We start from the raw sequence: 26,838 nt of genomic DNA, 5'->3' as shown, positions 1-26,838 counted from the left end.
TACCCTTAATTAGGCCTGGGCATTCGGAGTTGCAATCGGATTTCAGTTTTGTCCAATCGGGTCTCGGTTTTTCGGGTTTATCAAAATCAGCCCCATTCGGATTATATAAAAATTCTGTTCGGGACCGGTTCGAGTTTTATTGGGTTCGGATCGGGGTTAATAAATCTTCATAGAACCGGTACAACCCGGTATACTTTCGGGTTTTGGGTTCCAACCGGTTCTTTGGTTTTAAAGTACTTGATTTATACCTATTTTGTAACCAAAACATAAGTAAAATCGGTTCTTCGGGTTTAAAGTACTTGATTTGTACATATTTTGTAACCAAAACATAAGTAAAATCGATTCAGAAATAAGAAAAAAACATCAAACATGATCATTCAAAGTCAAATGAAAGGTATTCGTTGTTATTGATATAAAGAAAACCAATAAATGAAATCATAAAACGAAAAATTAAGTTCTCATGAAATAAAAAAATTATTCAATGAAAATAAAACCAAAATCTAAAAATTTCAAGCCTCAACCGCCACTTTCAACCATCAACGTTCATGTAGTAGATATTTATTGTAGATGTTTAATAATATCTTACTGTATTTTGGCTACATATCAGGAATTGAGATCATGCTTGGTACAAGTTCTTTTTTGGCATTTTGAATGTTTCGGTTTCTATCATATATCCATTTAATTACGGGTTCGGTTCGGATAATACCCATAACCCAAAATACCATAAAACAAGATCCATTCGGTATTTATGTCAGGTTCGGATCGATTCAGATTCATTTTTATCGGATCGGATTCGGCTCGGATTTTCGGGTTCGGTTTATTTGCCTAGCCCTACCCTTAATAAATCTATTATATAAATTACTCTACAATAAAACAAATTTAAAATATATCTGATTAAATAAGTGATTAAAATTAATAACTATAAGAATTATCTAAATCTATACTATTATTTGCGAAGTAAATTTTTGCAACGGAGCTCTCACGTTAAAATTTAGAGCGGTTAATATCATACATACCCTTAATGAATAAATTATTTAAATTAGTCAAAAATTAAAATTAAATTTCAAATCTATCCGATTAAAAATGATTAAAATTAATAATAAATCGTTTATACCCTTTATAAATCTATTATATAAATTAGTCAACAATTTAAAATATATCTAATTAAGTAAGTGATTAAAATTAATAACAATAAGAATTATCTAAAATAAAAATAATTATAAACGAATTTCTATTAATACTATTATATTTATATATTATATTAGATAATTGACTATAAATAAATATAATAAAATTTTCAAAAATAAAAACATGTTTTAAAACATAAGATAATTCTTAGAAATATTAATTCTTAGATATATTCTGCTGTTATATGAAAATAATAGTTTATTATAAAATTTATAGTTAGATATAAAACGATTTATAATTAAATGCTAATCCAACAACTAAATATATTTTCTAAAATATTTCTAATATGTGAATGTTTTTAAAAGTTAGCACAACAATAAACATATATATATATATATATATATATATATATATATATATATATATATTTTGATAAAAACTAATGAATATATATTAATAATATTTTATTTATATGTTATATTAGATAATTGACTATAAGTAAGTATAGTAAAATTCTCAAAAATAAATATATTTTTAAAACATAAGATAATTCCTAAATATGTTTTGTTTTTATCTGAAAATATTTATTTTTATTATAAAGTATAAAGTCTAGTGTTTGATTTATAATTTTTAAAACATAATTAATATTTTATTATGTTAGTTTTGATTTAATAGTTGTAAGTAGATAAATATTTATAAGAATACTATGTCCGCATGTGCGGGCAGAACACCTAGTGATCAGTAACTTTCAAGGTTTCTCAAGAATATAATAGTAATCTATACTATTATTTATGAAGTGATTTGGCTTATTTATTATATTCTCCCTGATTTTAGTAAATTTGCTTATTTGTCAACTTTTCCATAATTTTAGGATAAATCATTAGTTTGCTTAATATTTTTTTTTGATATCTATATATTTATCATGATATTTAAAATCATGATAAACATGAACCTATTTTACCGATAAATATATATACTAATAGTTTAAAAATATATTTTAATATATAATAAACATGATATTTAGGACATTTAATTAATAAATAGATCTTAATAATATATACCGATAATATCATCATTACTTTTCTCTCATTTTATAATTTTAATGACTAATATTATAACTAATTTCTCTGATTTTTACTGAAAATATTGATCAAATACATATTATTATAAAATTTATATATAAGTATACTAATATATCTGAATTAATCAGTTTCTTTAGTTAATTTGCTTATTTTTCATCTTTTCCATAGTTTTAGGATAAATCATTAGTTTAATTAATATTATTATATCTATATATTTATCATGATATTTTAAATAATTAATAAACATTAAACTATTTTACCAATATATATACTAATATTTTTTAAAAAATATATTTTAATAGATAATTATCATGATGTTTAGGAATTAATAAATAGATATTAATAATATCTATCGATAATATCATCAGTACTTTACTCATATTTTATAATTTTAATGACTAATATTATAGCCAATTTCTCTAATTTTTACTGAAAATATTGATCAATTACAAATTATTATAAAATTTATATATAAGTATACTAATATATCTGAATTAGTTGGTTTCTTTTGTTTATTCAGCTTGATCCCTTAATATACTGATCCATATTCATAGACTGTTGTTTTCTAAAAATAATATCCTCGGTACTTCCAAATCCATAATATTTTCTCTATTTCGGTTTGGTTCGATTTTGAATGGTTTGGTTTTACGATATTGAACATTCCTAAACTATTGTTATTTGTTAATATTTTATATTTGTGATTTTTTTATAATCCTTTTAGTACCACATTATTTCTTTTCAGTCCAATACAATATGTGTTAATTTCACATATAAAGTTTCCTAATTTATTATTACTATAAAAGGAGTTTGATCCAAATTCTACATCACATAAATAAAAATAAGAAACAAAATAATACAATTTAATACACTGATTACCAATATGAATATTGAAATTTTATAATTTATAATAATTTAAAATTTGTATCTAATTTAATTATTACTATTTTATAAAAATAAATTTTAAAATTAAAAATTGTTAGATGTATAGATATATTAATCCGCACAAGGTGTGGGACACCAACTAGTATTTATATATTATATAGCTAATTTTAACTGGAAATAAAAGAAAACAAATAGTACAGTTACCGGATAAAAAATTTCAAGAGTTCCTCAAGAATATAGTAGAAATATTTATATATTATGTAATTAATGTTAAACAGAAAATAAAAGAAAACAAATGGCACTGTTCCATATATACATAGAGTTTCTCAATATATTTTTTTGGCTTTTTCTTCTTTGAGTTACGCTTTTTTATTTTCTCTTTTTTATTTTTTTCCTTTATTTTGTTCATTTTTATTATATTTTAATACTTGAGAACCCTTTGAAAAATCTCCATTGAAAATGCTTTAACATTTCTAAACTTAATTTATATAACCGAAAACCACAAATTAAATTTTACCAGCCATGCAAACCAAAACATGTGAAATAAATCTATTACATTTGATCATTTCTCTAAAAATGGTATTATTTAAAAGTGATATAATCTTTATTTTAGGCATTAATATATGAAATTTACCAACACATTTAGTATCTAAATTAAAATATTAAATTAACATAAATAATAAGGACGGTTCGGCTCGTCGGCGTAGCCCTCTCTCTCTTCCCTGACTTCTCGTTTTTCTTTGATAGCTCTATCTTCCACTTATCCCTTCCGATATGCTTTGTGGCCTCTGAGATCCTTTGTTTTCTCTCCTCTTTGCTCCTGTTCATGAGGGAGTCAGAGTCGAGGAGGTAGGCAGTTGTTTGGAGCTCAGGCCAGGTGTGTTCTTCATGTGGGGAGAAGCTAGTCGGAGTTTTGGGCCATGTTTCGTCCAAAATTGTTTTACCTTTAGATTTCCAACGTCTCACAGTATTTGACGGCGTGTGGCTTCGTACAGGAGGAGGGGGCTCCTCCCTCTCAGATCTATGTTTGTAATGGTGTCTCGACCTCTTTTGGTGTTGCGGCAGTTGGTGCGGAGGCGCGTGTCTTTCCCTTCGCTTGGTGTCTCGTCGAGAAGGTTTCTTTGTATCTATTCTCAGAGGAGTTTTGTGGAGGAGGTCTTCCACTTGGACATGTCAAATACTCTCTGGTTGGTCATCGTGTGTCGACTCATATAGTGTTTTCTGCTATCGGCACGTATGGCCACTGGTAGGCGAGTCGTTTATGGCTTGGTTCTCCAGTCTCCCCACTCCTTCTTCCTCTTTGCTTTCCTCCAGCGTCGGCCCACGTGCTTGTCCTCGTCTTGTTTTATTCGTGAAAAAACATGATTGAGTTTGTCCAGTTCCCATGTCCACAACGACTCGTTTATCTGTTTCATTATGGTTTTGGTATGTGGTTTGCGAGTCTGTTCTTCTGGTTCTCATTGATTGACCATGATATGTCTTTTTTCTCTTCGATTTGGTCATTGGGTTTGGCGGGGCTTTGTTCAAGCATTTTGGCCACAATATCCCAGCACTAGAGCTATGTTCTAGTGGTTGTGTCCATCCGGCTTCTCGGGTATTTGACATGCATGATTAGAGTGCGGCTGTATTTTAACCTTCCTTTGTTTAGTATTGGTTTTCGCTTTGTGATTATCGGATTCCAGCTCTAATTTCTTGAGTTGAAGTTTTTTTCTTTCTTCTTTCAGTATTTTATTTATTTATCTTTGTATACACACGATAAATATAATCTATTTGTTAGAATACTGTTCTTTCGTCCGCTAAACTGGAAGTTTTTGTCCGCTAAACTGGAAGTTTTGTTATGGTTCTCTTTTTCGAAATTAATTATAAATATATTTAAAACTAAAAAAGAAAAAAAAGGACGGTATAGTATTCCTTTTTTTTGTCAACCGTATAGTATTCCTTTAATTTGCAGAAATTCAACAAAGCCGAATATCAATCTATTCATAGACGTTCATATTCAGTTTGTTGGTAATAAAAAAAAACATGTTAAAAAACATGTTTTCTCTCGATGGCAAGATAAAGAAAACTAATAGGGAATCACACATTTGTTCAAAAGGTATAGCTTTAAAACCTAATACCCATCATTTAAATTAGCATCTATTAAATTCCCAGCACACTAATTCGTTTACAATAATTAAATTTTGGTGGATTGTAATAAAAGCATATAGTTTTCACATGGAAAATTCGATGACAGATTTATATAAGTACCACTACGATAACCAACCATTCAGATTGTATTTTAAATCTTTGATATATACTATAATATACATCTTTCATTTTTAATTTCAACTTTTGACTGTTCATATCAAATCAATTTAAATCAAATTATTCTGATCCAGTACTAGTTGTGAATTGACTATTGAAAAACATAGCCCTATTGATTATTTTTATTATTATTTTAACGGATATATAGTTATATTATACACACTACACATTGGATACGTTTCCCGCAAGTTCTCATCGTTTTAATAAAATAAATTTAATGTTCTAACTACATCTACATTATACACCAAGATTTGAGCCATGCACATCTTTGAATTTTTTGTTATCAGTCAATAGGGGTGACAATCATAATTCATAGCTAGTGATAGTAGCTAGTGAAAAATGTATGATTGGTAACAGTTATGAAACTTTTGATTCCTCTTTTAAAAATAAGTTTAAAACAAGTATATTTTAAAGACTTTTAGTCAGTTTAGTAGGTTTCGCTAAATACAGAATTTCATTTGGTCAACTATTTTTTTTTCTTATGAAATCATAATTATAAAATATAAAATCTGGTGTTTCAAAAAAAAATATTTAATCTGATTTTTTTTTCGTTATTGTAAAAGACTGTAAGTTACAACTTTCATATCTACAACCTCATATCTAATGTAACATATTTAGACTGTAAACTTCAACCAATAAGACATGCGTTTTAATATATAGAAAAATAAAATTCTTTCAGGAATTAAAAATGATTGTTAGGCAACGTCTTATTCAAAGTAAAATAGACCATCAGATTTCATTCTTTTGTGTGATCATACCTCACAAAGCAAACATTCTAGTAATGTTCTTAGAATTTTAACCTTTATAGTTCATTCAACAAAAGATTTTGTTCTCGATGGTCGCTCTTTTCAGGTGGAAAATTATCTTCCTTTTATGCTAAAGTATACAAGTTTTGAATTTGGTATCCTCCTAAATATTATAAGTAAATAAGAGTAAATAATCACAACTTTTCTAAACATTATTCTTTGATTTGGTTAATATGTCTACATCATGATACATAAACTTCTTTTTCCTGCATAACTGTTCTAGTACCTTATCTTCCGTTTCACATCACTTTTTTTTTTTGAAAAAGGGCTTTTCACATCACATTTTTCTGAGAATAATTTAAAGCAAATGACTTGGGAGAACAACTTAAAGGAAAACAATTTATGAGATCATTATCCAGACAAAAATAATATGATGCCATCCAAACCATATTTTCTAGAGTTGAAAAAATAAAATTCTATTCCACCATTTTGTATAACTTTTTTTCCTATTTTTTTCCATGTTGAATTTAGCTCTTCCTCCAAAGCAAATCGACCTGAATTAATAATTTTATCTTGGGAACTCCAACATTGAATTGCTTATTGACATTTCAGTTTTGATAAGCCTATGTAGATTCTTGAATTATGATGAACATGAATTTTTCTGAAGGATGAAAAGATATAGAGAACTTTGTCGTTCTACAGTTTTGGAATTTGTATTGGAGTACTATGTTTTCACTTATTTGTGTTCCATATTGAGTAGGTGAGTTATTTTGGAGTTCCGCAACATAGGATCATGTAATATCATTCACGAGAATGGAGACATGCATCCCTTCTTGGCGAAATGATATATAGTGACCAACTTTTCCTATGAATTTTGAACCTATTGCCGCCATGCTTTTGATTACAGACATAACACATTTATAAACTTGAAAATTCACTATATGTTATTTTTTATTATCAATTTAAAAAGTGTATTTATCTCATATATTGTTGTGGTGTTATTTTTTATTATCAATTTAAAAAGTGTATTTATCTCATGAATTATTGTGGATGGTGATAATTATGAGATAAATTTCAATATGGATGCAATGTTCCCTAAAATTCATTGAAAAAGTTGCTTGAAATTATAATGTATGCATAGAGTTGAGGATATGGCGGTAGTTCTTCTCGGCAAATTGTTTTTTGGAGCGAAGTACCAATTCACGAACATCCTTTGTGTAGCAAAGAATTCTGATAGACATATAAACTTCGAAATGGTAGCATTTTAACTTGTTATAACTTTACTCGAGCGTTGCTTTTAGATGAGGGTAATATCTTGTTTTTGTTATATGTGTGGAGACATACTTCTATGGTAAAAGATATCTCCAATCCACTTTTGAGTAGCACTGTGTTTAGTGAAAAGTTAATGGCTTCAAATAGAAAATAACAGTGTGATAAAGACCTTATAAATCACAATGAACTATTCAGAAACATAACTTTCCATTTGGTTTTTAAAGGAAGAATCTCTCAATTTTTTTTATTTGGAAGCAAATCACACTGTTTTTAATCAAAATTAATACTACTAAAATAAGAAAAACTATAACATCTTTAAAGTTACATAAACTAGTGTTATAAAAGGCTTTGCCAATTATTGATTGAGTATAAATAACCAATATATATAGTTGCCAGCATATCTATTTCTCTAAATAAATAAAAATGACTCTCTTGCCCTCCCACAAGAATATAAAATCTATTAGTAATACTAGTGTTATTCCCATGCTACGCATGGGGCAAAATAATTATACTTCAAATTATTAAATAATAAATTTATAATTTTATACTTAATAAATTAAAATATTATTTTAATTAAATACTATATAAATATAGATATGAATGGCATGTGAGGTGGTTGCATTCACCCTAAAAATTTTTGGAAACGGTAAAACAATATATCTTGTATTTTTGAGAAATAGATATATATAGCTAGCGAACATTTTATGTTAAAAATTTAAGATATATACCAACATATATAAATATAGTTTAAAGTACTCTATGTGATTCATTCGTTATTCTTTGTATTTTTCATGTAGATAAATCTTCCATATAAAGCATAAATTTGTATTTTTGATCATAGAACAATGATATAATTATAAGCTATAACAAAACATTATTAAAATTTATACCTACTTTGTTGATAGTTTGAGAGTTATTAGAAACCCAACAGAAAGAAACAATTATAAAAAAGAATATTCATATTCTGATGTTACAAAAAAACACATTTGAGATTTTTCTTTACCTTTTTCTCAAACACGTTCATCATCTTCTAAACTTCAAAAACCCTTATATATTTTTAGTGGCTACTTCTTTTATTCCTTTTTCTATTTCTGTGTTTGTTTCTTATTAATGATTACACTATCTTGTTTCAAATACGTTTTCTCCATCTGTAACAAATAGGGAATAGAGATTTCCTAAAAATATAAGTCATAAGAACATATGTGAAAACTCATATTAAAAAATAAAACCAACTATGAAAAACAATTTATAGAGAAAAGAAGTTTAGAAATACTTTGTTTACCTTCTTTGCTGATAATTTCTTTTATAATCCCGGACACCACCAGAGTATAATTGGTATTTGGGCTCTCATACAACGTATGCTAAGTACGGTGAAGCGACTCTGAAAGAAAATGAACACAAAGGAAATGCAGTAAAAATTTATTGATAATAACTTGACGATGATTTCAAGTTATATAGAAAAGAAAGCAGTTTGGTAATAGACAAGTGGACTAAAACGTGGGATTAAATTCTGAGAAAAAAATAGGATAGACAGTTTGAATTGTAGAAAAATAGGAGATGAAGAAAAAAATGTATCGATTATTTTTTTTGGTTTTTGTAAATTAATTCCATGTGTCAAAATCTTATTGGTAATGTGACTTGTGCTTTAGTATATAAGGGATTAGCAATACATCTACTTTTCCATTCAAATTAAAAAGTTAAGTAATTTTTTTATATTACATTCAATTAGTTTAGCAAAACCAGCTACACCGAGTATAAGCCATCCCATTGTCATACATCTAAACAATACTAATGTATATACACATATTATATCGTTAACAAGATATAACATTTATCAACTAACACATATTCTGTAATTCACATCTTAACTATATTTTTGTTGCTGAAATAATAGACAATACATCATAATCAGACAATCCAATATTAAAAGCACATTAATTCCAATAGAAAAAAACCCTATCCAATTTAACTGATATTTTAAGTAGTGGAAGTTAGTTGAATTGGCTCTAGTCAATTTTCCATCTGGATTGAATTGGTTTTATTACTCGTTCGTCGCATTTTAACATCTGGTCCACTTTTCCGACAACAAAAAATAAGAATTTTGAGGAGTAAAAATGTAAACAATTTTTTTTATGGTATTAGGTACATGACATCTATTTTTTGCTATATGTATGTCATTTTAACCATATAATTTATGTATATCCACATGTATAGTCATATGGTCACCTATAAATAATGTAACAAACAATCTTCTTTTAATCAGTTTCAGTGAAATTTTTGACTTCACTTATTTAATTTGGTCTTTGAACTTATTATAAAAATATCTAGAGATACAGTACAATGGTTCAGATAACTTAATTGATAATAACACCTGGCCTTAGTTTTTTGGCATTTTTCACTTGCAAATGTGACCATGTTGTCAGATACAAATATAGTTAAAAATTAATGGTTATGACAACATATCAACCCATGCTTATGTCATCTTCTTTATATCAATAGCCACACACCCATTGATTCACATTTTGAAAGAACCAGACCAGATACATGTACAAAATTTAAAGATGCCAAAATTTTAAATTGCCTACGATTTATAATATATTATTTAAATTTATATATACCTTTTATGAGGATAAAAAACAGTATATTTAATATTTAAATATCTGATTATTGACTTTCATTTATGCATTTTTAAAAGTTTTAGTTTTTAAAACACTAATTTCTTAATCTCATGTTATAATTTCATCATATTATAAATTATTTCGGCCATCCTATTCATAAGATAGGCCTCCTCCACCAAAGTGCTTTTTTATTTAGATCTAGAATCATTCATCCATTTTCCTAAGTTATTTTTATTTTATTTGATCATTTTGACATAACATCCATGTTTTTGTTTATTTTCTTTTCCATATCAACTTGAATATCAGATAGTTCTTATAAAATAAATTTATGCTTTCACATGTTTGCTGTTTATTCACACTACAAAAAAGAGGTGTTTAACATCATTTATTTTTTTTATTTTTGCATTAGTTATAAATGATGTAAAAAGATTTTACATCATTTGAATAAATGACTCTGAAAGTGATGATGCAAATAATTTGCATCAATTTATTAACAAATGCTGTAAACATATTTAGTATTTACATCAATTATTGTACGTGATTTCATTATGTATCAATTAAAAAAATGATTTTAACAACTACATCAGTTTCTTATATATGATGTTAATATTGAAATCGTTTCAAATAGTTGATTCAAATTATTTATATCATTTATTAAAATTAATTTTAAAATGATTTCGTAATTATTTAATTTATAATTGCTAATTAATAATATTATTATCATTTGTACAGTAAATGATTTTCGTCAATATATAAATTAAAGACAATAATTTTTCATTAACATTTTTTATTTTCCTTTTGAAAATAAAATTTTACAAAGAAAAAATTTACATGACTCAAAAGAAACAAGAAGATAAATTAAAAGGGAGAAAATATTCCTTGAACAAATTTTTCCATGAAAATGATTGAACAAAATATTCCATGAAAATTAAATATGGAGATCCTTCTTGTGCATTGTAGAATTCTCCACTAATCAATATTCCTTAAGATTTCTATTCTTCCTCCATTTTTGTATGAACGTCATCTCCTTATATAATTTTTGAAGTTCCTGATCCTAGCAACGAAGAATATTTAAACCATAAACATAATTTTTTTTAAAAACTTGTAATCTTTGAACCAAGAGAAGAATGAAAAAAATACCTCTCCAAAATTTCAGTCAGATTCACTGATTAGCAAATTCCAGTTTCTTTTGAAGTTCTTCATAAGAAGAAACAAATACAAGAGATTAAGAATCTGAAAGAAAAAAAGAATGAAGATGAGGATTTTGAGAGAAGAGAATATCATTTGTTGAGGTGAATCATTTATATAATAACACATGATCTAAATTCTAAATTAAAGCCCCAATATAAAGCCACAAGTTGAGGTGAATCAGTTATACTACTTCTCGTAATCTTTTTGTTTTCTCTTAAGTTGATGTTATTTTAATTAATTGGTTAACATTTCATTTGGGATTGTAGTAAAGGTTCCATTTTTCTAGGGATTGTAACTGATCATTTAAAGAATTTCACTATATAAAATTATATATATATATATATATATATAACTTATTTTATCGATGAAAATAAATTTTTGGACAACAAGTTAATAAATTTTACTGTATCTGATATTTTAAATGATGCAAATTAAGATAATCTGACATCATTTCTAATAAAGTTACATATATAATTTTTTTGTTAGCATCAATTTTTTATTGATATAAATTATATATCATTTTATTAAATGATGTTAACCAAAATCATAAATGCATCAATTGTGGAATTGATATAAATTTAAATAACAATATAAATTTTGTGAAAATGATGCAAATTCATATAATCTGTATCATTTTATTTGAATTAATTAATTAAAACATCAATTGTTCTAATTGATTCAATTTTTTTATATATTTGCGTCATTTCTAAATAAGTAATTTAAAATGGTATCACTTATTTTTGTGATACAATTTAAGTGATACAATTCACTAGTTTTTTTGTAGTGTCATGACACTTGCTTCCTAAGTAAATAATTCCTCTAAACAATATGTATTAAAGATCAAATTTCCTTCCCATATTTGAGCCTTTTTTCTATGAAAGTCATGTGAAAAAGTAGTATCATGGTAAATATACTATGTCGTAATTGTCTTTATTTTTTTTCTCATCATTTTCATTTTATGTTGTTGGAGATGGATTATATGTCTCAAAAAAACCGATCGAGTAAACATAATTAAATGCTGATTTGGAGAAAAATGCAACAAGTCGAGTATAAATGAAGAAGAATAAAGATCGAGAAGGCACATTTAAAAAACACTCGCATTTCGGCACAAGAACTAGGCTTTTCACCGGTTATCGTTTTTGTCGAGTTCAATCATTTTACAAGTTCTTAGTTTTCTCTCTTTGTAATCACATTTGATCGATCAATAAACATCTTCCAAACAATTCACAATCGAATTCATGCATTGAACTTGTATGTCCCGAATTAAAATTTTCTTTTTGTTCAAACCAACTTTTATAAATACTCCAGTCATGGAGAAGTTGTTCAAGTACAACAAAACCGTCACACTAAATGCATCAAAAGCTAAACGGGAGGCATAAAGACATTGGATAGATGCATACATAACACAAAAGAAATTTAATATGGAAACAATACAAGTTCTAAATGGTGAAATGAAGCAATATGAAACAAAAAAAAACATATGATGAATTATGGTCTGGACAACAAATGAATAAAAGGCAGCAAGAACTTTGGCAACAGAAGTGAACACACACCATCTTGATGAGCCTGAATACTCTGAGGAAATCTTAAACATCAATGGGGTAAGAAGTTGCAAAGTGAATTTTCAGATTAAAAATTCGTCTTTGTAGACATTGAAATATGTGGATTTTCAAAATGGATGATGCTTTTAACAAAATAAATTTGGATGAAAAAAGGAAAATAAAATGAATCTTTCTAGTGACTTTGAGAAATAACAGTTTTTTTTTTAAATGTAAATGACCTACAAAACCTGTTCAAAAACTAATCACTCTCCTCATGTAAAGATAATATAGCAAAATTAAATTAATTTAAATCACATCCATTCATATCGGCAAGAAAAATTTCTGTTGTTCCCTTAGTTTATTATTTTTCGGGTTTTAATTGTCGTCAGCTTAAATAGACTCATCTAAAATTCTGCTAACCAAAAGGGGAGCTCTGTGTCTATATGAACAAAATGAGCCTGTTGAAGATGAGCACCACGTGCATTATTATCCCCCATTGAATTTTGAGTCATGGGAACGCACTTGATTTTGAAGCTTCTAAAACTTTCCTTCAGTACTTGTATTTCTTCAACATAGGTTGCAAAGGCAGACCATTCTTCGGGTTCTGAAACAATCTTCACCAACTGAGAACAATCTGTTGCAAAAGTCACACTGAATTTTCGTATTTTTTTCATGCATTCCATCGCAGAGATGAATGCTTCAATCTCCGTGTCCAAGGGTGATAGACTTTCTCTGGAGCTTCGTGCCTCCAGAGCTTCAAACCCATGATGGTACTATACCATCCATGACCTGAGTACAAGTCCTTATCTTTCCAGGAACCATCTGTGAAATACCATCTTCCTATTCTTGGTTGTGTATTTTGTATGTTCCTCCTCTTGTTGAGGTGTGGTGATGATTTGAGTCCCGATCTATTTGTTCCCGAATTGTGCTTCTAACCACATATTGCTTTTGTTTCTGCCAATTGAAGAGTATCTCGGGGGTCCTTATCAAAGACACTGAAAACCTTATCATTTTCTCCTTCCAAATATACCATAGAATCTATGCAAAATGATGATTATGAGTATATGTAGCAGTCCTCCTAAAAAAATAACCATATTCGTAATATTGATTGTAAAAGGAAATTCCTTGGATTAGTAGGAATTCTTGAAATGGCCCATATTTGAATAGCCGGAGGGAATTCAAAGAAACATGATTAATGGTTTCCTCTTATGCACCACATCATTCACACTGTAGATCGCACTTAATTCCTCTAGATCTAATACTCTTCAACATCGGTAAAGATCTTGAAATGATTTTGCCACAGAAAGTGTGTGAGCAATTGATTTTCCAAGTATATGTCTTTAACTCCTATGTTTCCGGGCAATAATGAGGCACATTTCCGGTCCTATTTAAGTATCATCGTTCTACTACATATCCAGAATTAATTATGTACCTTCTACACTGTGTGAAGCACCATCCATCATTATCAGAAGAGTGAATCCCACATATCGGGATACATACATAACATATATAATATAAATTTATTTTATATTATAAATTTTTGTGAGGAAAATTTTATATTTTGATTAATTATATTATACATATAAAATATATGTAATCAATATTTTTTATTTATATTTTAAATTAATTTTTTTTAAATAAAATAATAATTATATTTTAATATTTAAGAATTAATATATGAAAACATAGGGTAAATTTTTATAATGTATTTAAAAAAAAATAAAAATATATTTATAATTAAATTGAAAAGATAGAAAATATTATTAACTTATAAGAAAATTTGAATTAATTATTAGAAGTTGTTAACATGAAAACCATGCTCTCTCGATCGGTCAATTGTCATGGTGGACTCATTTAACTACTCGAGAACCGTTGTTTGATTAAGTTCAATACATTAAGAAAATACACATTAAAGTAAAAATAAAACAACCTGAAACTCCAAAATATATGATGAAAACACGGTTTCTTGTAAATTTATATGTAAATTCATGAAAACCATCATAGATAAAAGTTTATTTGATTTATTTTGAAGGATCTCAATGTGTTTAGTACGAAATATATATAATATCCAACAATCAAATAAAATAAAAAATAAGTACATAAATAAACTTGTTTTTAGAAAAATACAACAAAATATTGAACGTTCTTACTAATTTATGTAAAAACATGAAAAGTGAAAATTAAAATGAAACTGAGTCATTTTATATACCACTTCATTACTCTCAATATATAAAAAACTATGACATACTAAATTGTTTGGGAAATTAAATAAATTTTTTGAGAAAAAGCCAAAATTATGCGCTAAGTTTTAGTAGATATAATTTTATGACTTTTTCTCTACTTCAGTATATTTCAGCGATAAAAAGCTATAAAATCTTCGTTTTATCGCCATTAAATTGTGCTAGATAGAGACAAGTTGTTTTTTTTTTCTTTTTTTTGGACTAAAATAAGTTTCAGTTTGAGACTAGATCTTTTGAAAAATGAATCTAGTACACACACAAAGAAATTCCAGTTTGTGTTATATCTAAGTTAGACATAAGAAAAGGTGTACATAAAGAAAGGGACAAAGCCTCCAAAAATTTATACGATGAGCAAATCAAAGAGCTTCGAAATATTTTCTGAGTATTCAATCGAAACAAAGATGAAAGCTCACTTATCCAAGCACTCGGGATTAAACCAAGTCCTGGCTAATTCGAGACACTAACTGATAAAGCCGACACTATAAGCAATTGACTTATCGAGTTCCTGGAGTTGTGGCTTAGGTCTGGCTGAAGCTTCTTTCAGAGGCGAAAATGACGGCTCCTTACACGGAAGAGCAACTTCTAAGGTTTTTCAGGATATTCGATACTGATGGGGATGGATTTATCACTGCGGCGGATTTGGTTCATTCCATGTGTAACAGTCCAAAATTTCTTAAGAGAGTCCACTAGGACTGCAGCCCATTAAAGTAAAACCTAGGACAGTCCAATAGAATAAAACCTAGGGTTCCTCGTTCTTTTCTTATAAATAGAGAGACCTCTTATCTATTTTGTCTCATTCATAAACTAAAGCGAAACTCTGTAGAAAAATCCTAGAGGCTGAAACCATAGCATCTTCTCTTCTTTTCTCTTTCCTCTCGCGACTCTCCTCTTTCTATCTCTTCATCGGCCTCTCTCTCCTCGCCGGCGGACGTGTGTGGTGGCCGCCAAGTGGTGGTTGGTCGCTGTTCGTTGTAATTGCTCGATCTCTTTTTCTCTTGTTCCAGTTCTCCAGATCTATCTCCCGATCTAGTTTAAGGTAAGGTGTTCCGAACCCAATATTCTATCATGTCCTTTATACTAATGAATGTTGGAATTAGGGTTTGGTTAGTGTTTTTTGAAGTTAGTTTGATAGATCATAATGGATGCTAAGTTGATAGATGGATGAATCATATTGCATAAGAACCTTCCCACTATATAAAAGACATTAATGGACTGTCTTGCGTTGATGTGAATGAATGATATGGTCTGCTTGCTTGTGTGATGGGTTTTCTTAATGCTTGTGATGGTTGCTTGATGAAGAGCTAGGTTGCTAGAAAGAACTGCACACATAGGTTAATAGTTAAAAGGGTAATTAATAGCATAAGTGTTTGAATGATTCAAATGAAAGATGCTACTATGAACGAGTAAATGAATGTCAAGTGTATTTCATGTAACACCAAGAACGGGTGGTGTTGAATGAATGAGTTAACGAGAATGATAATTAGAATGTGATGTGTTAAGACAACAAGAACGGGTGGCGTGTAGAAAGAGATGATGAGTTAATGTGAGAGACCGCGAAAGGACTGAAGTTAATGGGCGCTGTAGGATTTAGTCATGCCGAGTTTGGCATAAGTGATCATCAAGACCACATGGCAGACAGTGTCGTACGGGGCCCGTTTAGTCATGCCGAGTTGGGGCATAAGTGATCATCAAGACCACATGGCAGACAGTGTCATACAGGGCCAACGGGCTACGAGCGGGTGGCTACATAGGAAGCAGCGGGTCGGTTGTATAACGGACGCATGGCAGACAGACACGAGGTGGACGTCTGTGAGCGAGCCATAGGTCCTTACGTCTAAGTTTCTTGGAGCCGAGTCAGTTGTGTCGGTCGAGTCCATGTGTAGCAATGACTAAGTTCTTGCAATGTTTGTTGTAGCATTTAGGTTGCTATGTTTGTTGTAGCATTTAGGTTGCAATGTTTGATGCCGATATAGTATTGAATGCATGCTTGATAGTAAGTTGCTAGTCAATCCTATTTTCCGTATTGAGTAGTACAAAGTGTCATGAGGAGAGACTGGTCTAGAACCGGTACACTAAGTAACCCAATTACTCATCCTCTCCGTGCGTAGGACTGTAAGGAGAAGTATATGGAAATGGATGGGTTGGTATTTCACAGAAGGCAGTGCATACGTTGACTCCTGGGACTAGTAACGGGACACGTCAGGTTGTTTAGAATGAGTATACGCGTGTCCATAACATCCACTTCGAACCCCGGGTCAGACGTTGGGGAAGCAGGTCATTACACCATGGCTAAGCTTGGCCATGCCTTGACGGTGGCGGAGTTGGCGGGATGATTAATGAGGCTGATAGCGATGGAGACGGCCAGATCCATTGTCAGGTGTTCTCTTAAGACCATTCATTCTGCTGCATTTGATGATTTATGAGGTTGAGATTTATTCACCTGTGGGCACTTCCCTTAGTTATCCTTCAGTTACTTTTAGTGTATGATTAGTTTTCAACAATCAACATGTTCGTGAGTTGGAGGTGGACGTAACAAATATTGTAGCGATGTTTGATTGGCCAAAGCCGACATAATTAAGGGAGTTGGGGTTCATCGCTCGGCCATTGACCAATCTCCAGGCTCTCAGATACTCCAAGATTAGCTCTCTCTGATTTCACTGCGGCTCGTGACCCAGACTTCTGCCTCGAGTGAAGGCACAAATATTGTGCTATTACCAAATGACAAACCAATCGCGCTTCATGAGAAGAGCATTTGGTGATTTGAAGCAATCATGATCAAAAGTATGCTAGAGAGATGCTGGCCAAGTGAGCGTAATTCACGCTTGGAAACTTTACATCATTGGTTAAGACAAGAGGTTGAGACATACTTCCGAAACGATCCACAGAGTCACATTAGTTCACGGAATTAAAAAGTAGAAAGGTGCTCAATTATGTCGGGAAAAAGATGAGGGAGATTTTGATGCTTGATTGTCATCTCTGAAACATCCACTGCAAAATGTCCTTCCTGATTACACCATCGAACCCGCTGCCTCTTACATAGCTCGGAGGAATCAGACTGGCGGCTGCACCGGCACTGTAATGTCTGTACTGAGTAGTAATTCCATTAGGTCTACTAGGTGGCTGGATCATGGTAGAGACGGTCGGGAAAGGCCTGTGTTGGAAGTGATTCAGTGAAGAGAACAAGTGCCTATCGGAATCACGTTTTGGTGGACTCTGGGTCGTGTTTGATTCCGATAGCCTTTTTGCCTTGTCAACGTTGGAGTTTGGTTCAGGTCGAGTACGGATCTGAGCAGCCGGTTTCATCCGGTCGAGCCAACGGAGAATCCAGTTGCCGAGATTCCGACCAACTTCAATGTCTCTATGCTGAATGTTCTTGTGAACGGAAACTGCCACATCGAAAATTTTACGAGTCCTCCTGCAAACACACAAGAGAAAGAGTTTGGAATCAAATGAAAGCTAAGCTTCTGTCATATCTCAGGAAAGAGGATACCACAATGATGTTCAAGAAAGATGGGATCACTCTCTTGAAAACAAAGGCAAAAAAAAGTCAACGAGCACTTTCTTCCATAGTTCCTATAAAGGCTACATACAACATATCACACTGAAAATGCTTCAATTGCTAAATATGAAAGCCGAGAGGAGGACTTATATAATCATTACTTACGAGGCGATTCAACGATTGTTTTTTTGTTTTGTTTTTGCATTCCGTTTTTGAGCAAACGATTGACATGGGACTCTATAAACGTAACATAAAAAAAGAATATAGGAAAGAAAACTCTCACCGATGAAGAAATTGACGGATTTTTGGATGCTTGGGACTAACAATCCGACGTTGGATCTTCAAGGCGAGCCTATAAGTCCGCCTCAGCCCCAAGAAGTAGGCTGTTCCCAGAGTTATCTCCCACAGCACCATCCTTCGTTCCCTTCTAGAGTATATTCTCCTTTTTTTTTTAATCTGATGAATGATCGCCGCTCATCTCCGCCGTGTCTAGTTTATTAGTGACGCAATCCTCGCCGTCCATTTAACTTAATGTGCAAATATGGGCCCGAACGGCCCATTATGATAATGGATATATTAAAAGCCCAGATTACGGCGGGAGTAGACAAGTTCTTCTCGTCTCGTCTTGTTCTTGCTTCTTTCACTCCCCTCACGTGTCTTTTACGACTTGGATAAACAAAACCCAAATTAATTAAAAATCGTTTCTATCCTCTCTTGGAAGCAATTTCGAATTTCGTTTAGCACAAACAAATCCTTCTGTAACCTCGAGAACAACGGTTGCAGAGAGATGAGCTTTCAGGATTTGGAAGCGGGGAGGAAATTGATAAAGGGGAACAAGGAAGGAGGAACACAAGCGGTGGCGTCTGGAATCTTTGAGATCAACACGGCCGTTTCTACCTTCCAGCGCCTTGTTAACACTCTCGGTACTCCTAAGGATACGCTCGACCTCCGTCACAAGCTGTGAGTCTCTTTAGGGGGTTTTCTATGGATAGGCAAAAGCTTGAGACTTTACTCAATTGGTTCTTTGATCATTTTGAAGTTAACTAGGGATTGCTTTGGTTTGTCAGGCACAAGACAAGGTTACATATTGGGCAGTTGGTAAAGGACACTTCGGCCAGACTTAAAGAAGCTAGCGAAACTGATCATCATCGAGATGTTTCTGTAACTGTTGTTTTCTGAGTTTGTAAGATGTTTTTGTCTAATTTTTATCCACTAATGTATAAGATTCGGACCTATTTGCTGCAGCAAAGTAAGAAGATTGCAGATGCTAAGCTTGCAAAGGACTTCGAAGCAGTGCTTAAAGAGTTTCAGAAGGCACAGCGAGTTGCGGCTGACAGGGAAACTTCTTACACTCCTTTCCATCCAAAAAGCGATCTTTCTTCAAGGTATTGAATTGATGAGCCTGTAACATAATAAGCAGAGTTATTATTGTATTGTCAGAAACATCTAGTCTCTACCCTCTTAAATTGATTGATAGCTCCACCTTTTCGTTTGTTGGAAGCAAACTTGTTGTTGATTTTTAGTCTATTTTACCTGTACCCTTCTTGACTGGTAGCTCTTCCCAGGAGTAACATCCCGTGTTCTTACATCCAGCTTGAAGTTATTTCTGATGTTTCTATTTTTTCCTTAATACCACAGGGAAGTAGACATTGGCTATGATAGATCACAAGAGCAGCGTGTCCTCATGGAATCTAGAAGGTGAGTAAGTTAGACGCCTCATATCATATCTCTCTGTAAATAAACTCCTGCGTTCATGCTTTGTGACCTCCCTTCTTTCTTCATCTGTAGGCAAGAAGTTGTGTTGCTTGAAAACGAAATATCCTTCAACGAAGCGGTGATAGAGGAAAGAGAACAGGGAATACAGGAAGTTCAGCAGCAAATCGTAGAAGTAAACGAGATTTTCAAAGATCTTGCGGTGTTGGTTCACGACCAAGGAGCCATGATAGGTAAATCTCTCAACTTCTCAAGCAAAATCAATTCTTTGAATCCTAATCGCTTCTGAAAAATCTGTTTCATGCAGATGATATTGGTAGCCATGTGGAGAATGCACATTCGGCAACAGGGAAGGGAAGGTCTCATCTCGTGAAAGCCTCCAGGACACAACGATCAAACTCGTCTCTGGTAAAATGAAAATTGAGAGAAGGGAATAACAATTGTTTTAGCTTTCATACACTTTACTTTTGTCGGTCTTAATGTTCCTGACTTTCTTCTCTACGTTATCTTTATTATGCAGATGTGCTTACTTATGGTGATATTTGGTATCGTTCTACTCATCGTTGTCATAGTACTCGCAGCTTGAGATCGCCTGAAACACACAGTCATGTGGTTAAACATTCAAGAGAAGTCTGGTTTTTGGACATAGAATTCTTGAGTGTTTGAACTTTGAAGCTATACTCGTGTCTTGTATATTCTCTCGACTTCCTTATCTTTCAATCGCTTGTAAAACGAGTCGGTTTGTGTAGCTATTTCAATGGTGTTTAATTGTTTTTGTCAAATGCGTTTAGGCCACAATACTGTTTATTAACATATATTAAAAAAACCGTAAAAATCACTGCAAGTCTGCAACTAACAAGCATCTTTATTTTATTTTATCAAAACAAAATAGTTACAAGAAATCATATTTAAAGAAACATATTGTTGTTCATGATTGTTTGTTTAGTTTTATATTTTATCTACTCTTGAAAAGAAAAATAAAGTTACTTATAATCATCTTCCCAACTATGAAAAAAAAAGATTCTTACTAGATGCAAGGAGAAAAGAGAAAAATACAAAAGGTAATAAAATCTCAAAACTAGTGACCTATTTTTATCCTGTAAAATTTTAGAAACAAATCCATCACCACAACCTGAAAACCACACATGTTTGAGTTTGTTAAAACTGACTGTGACAAGTGTCATACAACGAGATGATCATCATCGACTCATTTTTTTATGTATTTAACAACAAAAAGCTCCTAATGCAACCTTGGACTTGAAAACCACAAGTGAGAATAACAAAATAGATGTCACTTGTGAGAGAGAGACGTCACCAAGAACCACTCACACTCTCTATTCCACCACCACCACATTACCACGGCATCCCCAGAGACCCATCTCCGTCCTCATTTTCATCATCAAACCCTGACTCATCATCGCCGGTTCAAACCTTGAACGATCTCGAGAAACTCACCGTTTTAGGACAAGGAAGCGACGGGACAGTTTACAAAACCCGTCACCGGAGAACCACAGCTCTCTACGCATTAAAACTCATCCGGCCAGATCTCAGCATAACTACTGTTGAAGCTGACACTCTCAAGAGAATCGAATCAAGCTTCATCGTAAAATGCTACGCCGTTTTTGCTAACTCATCCAATCTTTGTTTCGTGATGGAGCTTATGGAGAAAGGATCTCTCCAGGACATGTTGCTTGCCCAACACGTTTTACCTGACCCGGTGTTATCCACTCTCGCTAACAGAATCCTCCAAGGGTTACGTCATCTTCAAGAAATGAGGATAGTCCATGGAGACATAAAGCCTTCGAATCTACTCATTAACAAAAAAGGAGAGGTCAAGATCGCGGATTTTGGTGCGAGCCGGATTGTAACTAGAGGAGACTATTGTTCGAGCGGGACGTGTGCGTATATGAGTCCTGAACGTGTGGATCCAGATAAATGGGGATTTGAAGAGATTGGTTTTGCAGGGGATGTGTGGTCTTTAGGTGTCGTGGTTCTTGAGTGTTATAAGGTATCCATTGACTAAAGTTGGAGATAAACCGGACTGGGCGGCTCTGGTTTGTGCAATTTGTTGTAATGAGAAAGTGGAGATTCCAGTGAGTGGTTCGTTGGAGTTTAGAGATTTTGTTGGGAGATGTTTGGAGAAGGACTGGACGAAAAGAGGCACAGTGGATGAGCTTCTTTATCATCCTTTTGTGAAAAACAGACAGTAGCTAGTCTAGTCTCTCTCACAAGTTTTGTTCCTTTTCATCTGGAGAGTGATAGGTCTGAATATTATGTTTTCCGGTTTGGTTTTCAAGATTCTTGATTATTACCATTTCAGTTTCTTTTTGAAACTTTTTACTAGTTTTGCTCAAATTCAGTTTTGGATAAGATTTCCTTTAATAATATTTTTTTTTTAATTTAGGAATATAAATATAGTAATTTAAGAATGTTTTTTTTTTTGTCAACTTTTCTTTTCATTGATAGCAACATTACAAGAAGGTGTTTTACATTGTCCAGGAAATTACATAATCTTGTTGGTTAGTCCTGGCCTTTATTTTTAGCAAGTTGATCTACATCACTTGTAAGTCTTCAGTCTAAAAATGTATATTTCTATAAATTTAAAGTTGCAAAGTAGGATTAATAATGACAAACAATAGATCAAACGAAACATAGGATATTCTGTTGACCTCAAGTTCATTTAGCTTTCTTCTAACAAAAAGGCGAAAAAATTCAACAATACATTGAAACTTCGACATAGATCCACCACACCTTGATAGAGTGTGTAAATGAATAGATGTAAGGAAGTTTGATTTAAGAAAGAAGAAATAAAATGATCAGGGCATGAGATGAAGCATATGATGTTCTTAGGGAACATAGTAGTTTGGTGTTACTTCAAAAGACTTCAGAACTTCCAAAAATCAAGGATTTTGCCTGAATGGAACCAACATTATGAAGATATATAAGCAGAGATATAGACATATAGTTGAGTTAACAGACTTTTTTATTGTCTGATTGATAACTACTAAAGTTATATTGGTTACCTTGAAAGATCTATGGTTTCAGGCGAGAGGAGACCCATTTGTTGAGTCAGATTATCCATCTGTTTCTGCTCTGTCTCACCGTCCTTCGTTGTAACATCCACTGGTGTTACTTCCATATCATCTGGAACCGGGCTTGACATGAGAATGTCTTGAAAGAGTGAAGCGTAATCATCAACCGTAGGTTCTAAATCGGGGTCCCTCAGAATGTCGTCAATGTCAAAGGGTAAATCATCATTATTGAACAGATCTGAATCTAGGATAGGACTCAAATCTTCCATGTTTGTTTCCAAGAAATTCTCTGGAGGCACCTCCGCGATATTCTCCTGCAGCATATCAGCAAATTCGGGTAGAGACAGATCATCAGGTGAGGGAATTGCTTCGTCAGGTGTTGGAAACTCAGCTACTGTAACGTTTTCCGGAGTTGCTCCACTTGGTGATGATGACGATTGTATCTCAGAAGCTATTGGCATCTCATGAAGAGATATACCCGTTATGTTGTTCGCTGAAATCTCCATCTCTGTTCCTTCTGTACTAGTAGTAGTAGAAGTACCGTTACCTAGAAGGAAACCATCATCGCCGGCTTTGTAAGGTTCCATCTTCATAAGCTGACTAAACATTGCCTTTGCCTGCTCGTGCATTGGAGGTTGATACTTCACTATCTGTCCATCAGGAGAAGCAGAATCCTTATTATTACTGACAATGCCATCTCGCTTGAATCTCCGCTTCTTACTGGTATCACTGATTCGCCTACTACCCTCGTTTTGCTGGTTCTGCTGCTGCAAGAACTGAGATAGAAAATGAGGGCTTTGTACTGCCTTTGCAAGGAACGACATTAACTGTTGTTGCCGATTCTCCATGCCCTGGAGACGCTGGACCATCGTTTGAAGTTGGTTATCAGTGGATTGTTGCTGCTGTCTTAATCTAACGAGTTCTTGCATAAGGACGTTCTTATCTCGTTTAAGCCTCTCGACCTCTTCTTTGAGACCAAACTTGCCAACTTCAACACATGAGCTTACAGATGAGTTCTGCCCAATCGAGTGCTGAGATTGCTGAGGTCCATGTCCGTGTGCAGGTTTTCGCCGAGTTATTGTTTTAAGCAAGTGCTTCTGACCTCTTAGGAAACCTTCATTCGCAAATTCCCATTTATCTGGGTCAACCTTCCGGAAACCCTGTTCCAAGAAAAGGCGCGCAGAATGGAATGAGAACGGATTCCATCAAAATAAATGAGAAAGAAGTCATCACACGAGTCTAAATCTAATTACTCCAACACAAATCCTAACTGCAAACTATTCACAGATTCAAACAGCCATTGACAGGAAGTAACTTAGTTGGAATCCCATGCTCCAGAGCAATTTCATTCAGAAGTCAAGTAAACGTAGTAGACCAATTGCAGTCAGCTGATCTGGGATGAAGCAATAAACTGCTAAATACATGTTCCTACTTTCAGTCTAACCTACCACCCAAACCAAAGGAGAAACCAAAATATCCAATATGGATCTTTAAAAATTAAGATAGTAAAAGGTCTCTATGGTATACCAGTGTAATCTTTATGTTAAGAGGATATACGGAATAAACTACTAAAGATATATACAGAAAAAAAACAGGCTATTTAAGCGCATTCACCATCTTGCAGCATTATTAGCAACTCTGTTCTAAATATAAAGCAGTATAAGCTTCATTCATCATGATCTTGTATAGAGCAAACCTAGTATAAGCAACAGAAAATTCATCCAGCCTATATGAGCAGATAACTACTTAACCTAAATGCAAATGCACAGAGCAACTCTATGATTCCTGTGACTGACAAGTCGGGTAAAAGATGTAAAGATCATATCAAGGACCTACTTATGATCCTGTTTCCATTCCAGGGACTACTGATCACGTTGGCCTAAAGGTTGTAAAGTAGATGGATACGTAGTAATAACAAAAAGTTTATAACCTTGCACGCAGGTCATGATCAACATGAGACGTGCTCTCTTTTTTTCCGTATTTCTTCTTTCTTCTCGTTTAAAACGCTGAGAAAATTCAGGAAGATTCATTACTATCTTCGAGAGTTAGACTATTTACTAAAGCTAATAACAAGGGGTCAAACAGACATCAAAGGATACATCTTTATCTCACTTTCACATCTCCAAGTTAAAACCTTAAGTGCAAGCTTCATCTACAAATCTACTATTCCATTAACTACACTGCTCAGCTGGTTTCAATTGCAAAAACGACTTGCCCATGCCGTGAATTCATGTCCTAGCAAACAGGACCACTAGTCATCCCAACAAGAGAGCTATTGAGAAACTCTAATTGGTAGAGTTTATGAAATGGTAAGTGCAATCACAGGATCAGTCTTCAATAATCAACGGCAACGAGTGTAAAAGTTAACTATACATTCTCTACTGGCTAAACCGTTGTTCAATACATATGGGGACCACAAACATAACAGAAGCTAGAAAACTCCTCTGCTTAATAAGTTAGGCACCTAAGCAGACATCAAGTGAAATTTGAGGAAGGGAAAGAGGGAAATTACATAGGTGTTAAGCTGCCTGACGAAGCTGGAGAAATTATTGTGCTTGAAGTTCTTGGGAAGAAGATCTTTAGCGAACTGTGGTGGATCCCACACGATGAAACTGTTGTTGTTAGCACTCCACGACACAATCGAATCGGTTGCGGGATCGTCAACCATGTCATAGGTCTTGCTCAGGAACGGAGGAGGCGCGTTTCCAGTTAGGACCGCCACAGGCTGCGGTTGAGGAGAAGGCTGAATCTCCGTCGATTCCATTGTTACAGATCCTCCCTTGGTACTGTTACCGCGATCCATGGATTTGAAGAAAGTTAGGGTTTCTAGCAATTGATAAACCCAAGGAGAGATCTATCAAAGATAGGAGATGAGAGAGCTGAGGGAGACGATGGAGGAAGAGGATATAGAGAGAGGCGACGACGACGGGCGAGTCATCTACTGTTTTGCGATTTTACGGAAATAGACATTCGCTTTTTCTCTCTAAAAAGCGTCGGGATTTCCTACGTGTCATTTTGTTATTGGCTCTTTGAGCTTTGTATTATGGGCTGCGTGGCTCCCCTGACACGGCAACCAATTTTTATAATTATGATTGACTCATTTGTTAAAGTAACTATTGGGCCCAAATCTATCATCCAATTGAGATCATAAGAAGATGGACGGGAAGCATTTCTTTAGGCATAGCATCAATCTCAGATTTGGATCAGTTAGAAGGAATAAAACATCGAGGATCTAAGGAGGACGTCGGTACACATAACATAAGGATGAAGTAGAGCCCGAGGTATTGTAAGCAAGAGAATCGGTCTTCTATGGTTAGAAGCTCAGATTTCAGGGCTCAGCAAAAAGTTCAGGACAAAGACATAGCAAGATTGGAAACACACTTCAGCTACACACACACACACACACACTTTCACATCTTTTGACATTGAAATCTCACTAGAAACACTTCAACCTCATATTTGGTCACTACTACATTACATGATAAATGCTTATTTTAGCATAGAAAACTCGATTTGTTTAAAAGTGTAAATAAAATAAAGTGTTCGAGAAAAAATCTGTACCCAACTTTTGGTTTTGAACGGTGTCTTTT

At 32.9% G+C, this 26,838-nt stretch overlaps 3 protein-coding genes and 1 pseudogene across 4 annotated transcripts; 2 read left to right on the top strand and 2 right to left on the bottom strand.

Annotated features, from left to right (window-relative positions):
- Positions 1-17,776: 17,776 nt before the first annotated feature.
- Positions 17,777-19,008, bottom strand: LOC106364583. The gene is made up of 2 exons (XM_013804124.3): positions 18,787-19,008; positions 17,777-18,419 (listed from the first exon to the last, which is right to left on the bottom strand). Exons 1-2 carry the CDS (start codon positions 18,915-18,917, stop codon positions 17,975-17,977), a joined length of 576 nt encoding a protein of 191 aa, XP_013659578.2. The 5' UTR covers positions 18,918-19,008; the 3' UTR covers positions 17,777-17,974.
- A 130-nt stretch (positions 19,009-19,138) lies between these two features.
- LOC106367136 (syntaxin-22) lies at positions 19,139-21,054 on the top strand. Of its 2 annotated transcripts, none has more exons than XM_013806845.3 (7): positions 19,139-19,463; positions 19,571-19,670; positions 19,749-19,888; positions 20,142-20,201; positions 20,292-20,449; positions 20,524-20,624; positions 20,737-21,054. In XM_013806845.3, the coding sequence occupies exons 1-7, from the start codon at positions 19,291-19,293 to the stop codon at positions 20,800-20,802; spliced, it is 798 nt and encodes a 265-aa protein (XP_013662299.2). In that variant the 5' UTR covers positions 19,139-19,290; the 3' UTR covers positions 20,803-21,054. The 2 variants fall into 2 exon arrangements, with proteins under 2 accessions (XP_013662299.2, XP_013662300.2); XM_013806846.3 differs by having other exon boundaries at positions 19,140-19,463; positions 19,571-19,664.
- A 123-nt stretch (positions 21,055-21,177) lies between these two features.
- On the top strand, positions 21,178-22,600 carry LOC106364582 (annotated as a pseudogene).
- A 186-nt stretch (positions 22,601-22,786) lies between these two features.
- Positions 22,787-26,215, bottom strand: LOC106363154 (heat stress transcription factor A-1d). Its single transcript, XM_048739039.1, has 3 exons — positions 25,761-26,215; positions 23,240-24,408; positions 22,787-23,129 (listed from the first exon to the last, which is right to left on the bottom strand). Exons 1-3 carry the CDS (start codon positions 26,049-26,051, stop codon positions 23,117-23,119), a joined length of 1,473 nt encoding a protein of 490 aa, XP_048594996.1. The 5' UTR covers positions 26,052-26,215; the 3' UTR covers positions 22,787-23,116.
- Positions 26,216-26,838: the final 623 nt, after the last annotated feature.

This window comes from Brassica napus, chromosome A9 (genome assembly GCF_020379485.1).
Source record: "Brassica napus cultivar Da-Ae chromosome A9, Da-Ae, whole genome shotgun sequence".
Lineage (NCBI taxonomy): Eukaryota > Viridiplantae > Streptophyta > Magnoliopsida > Brassicales > Brassicaceae > Brassica > Brassica napus.
Note: the sequence above shows the minus strand (reverse complement) of the source record. Positions and strands in the feature narration are given on the sequence as shown.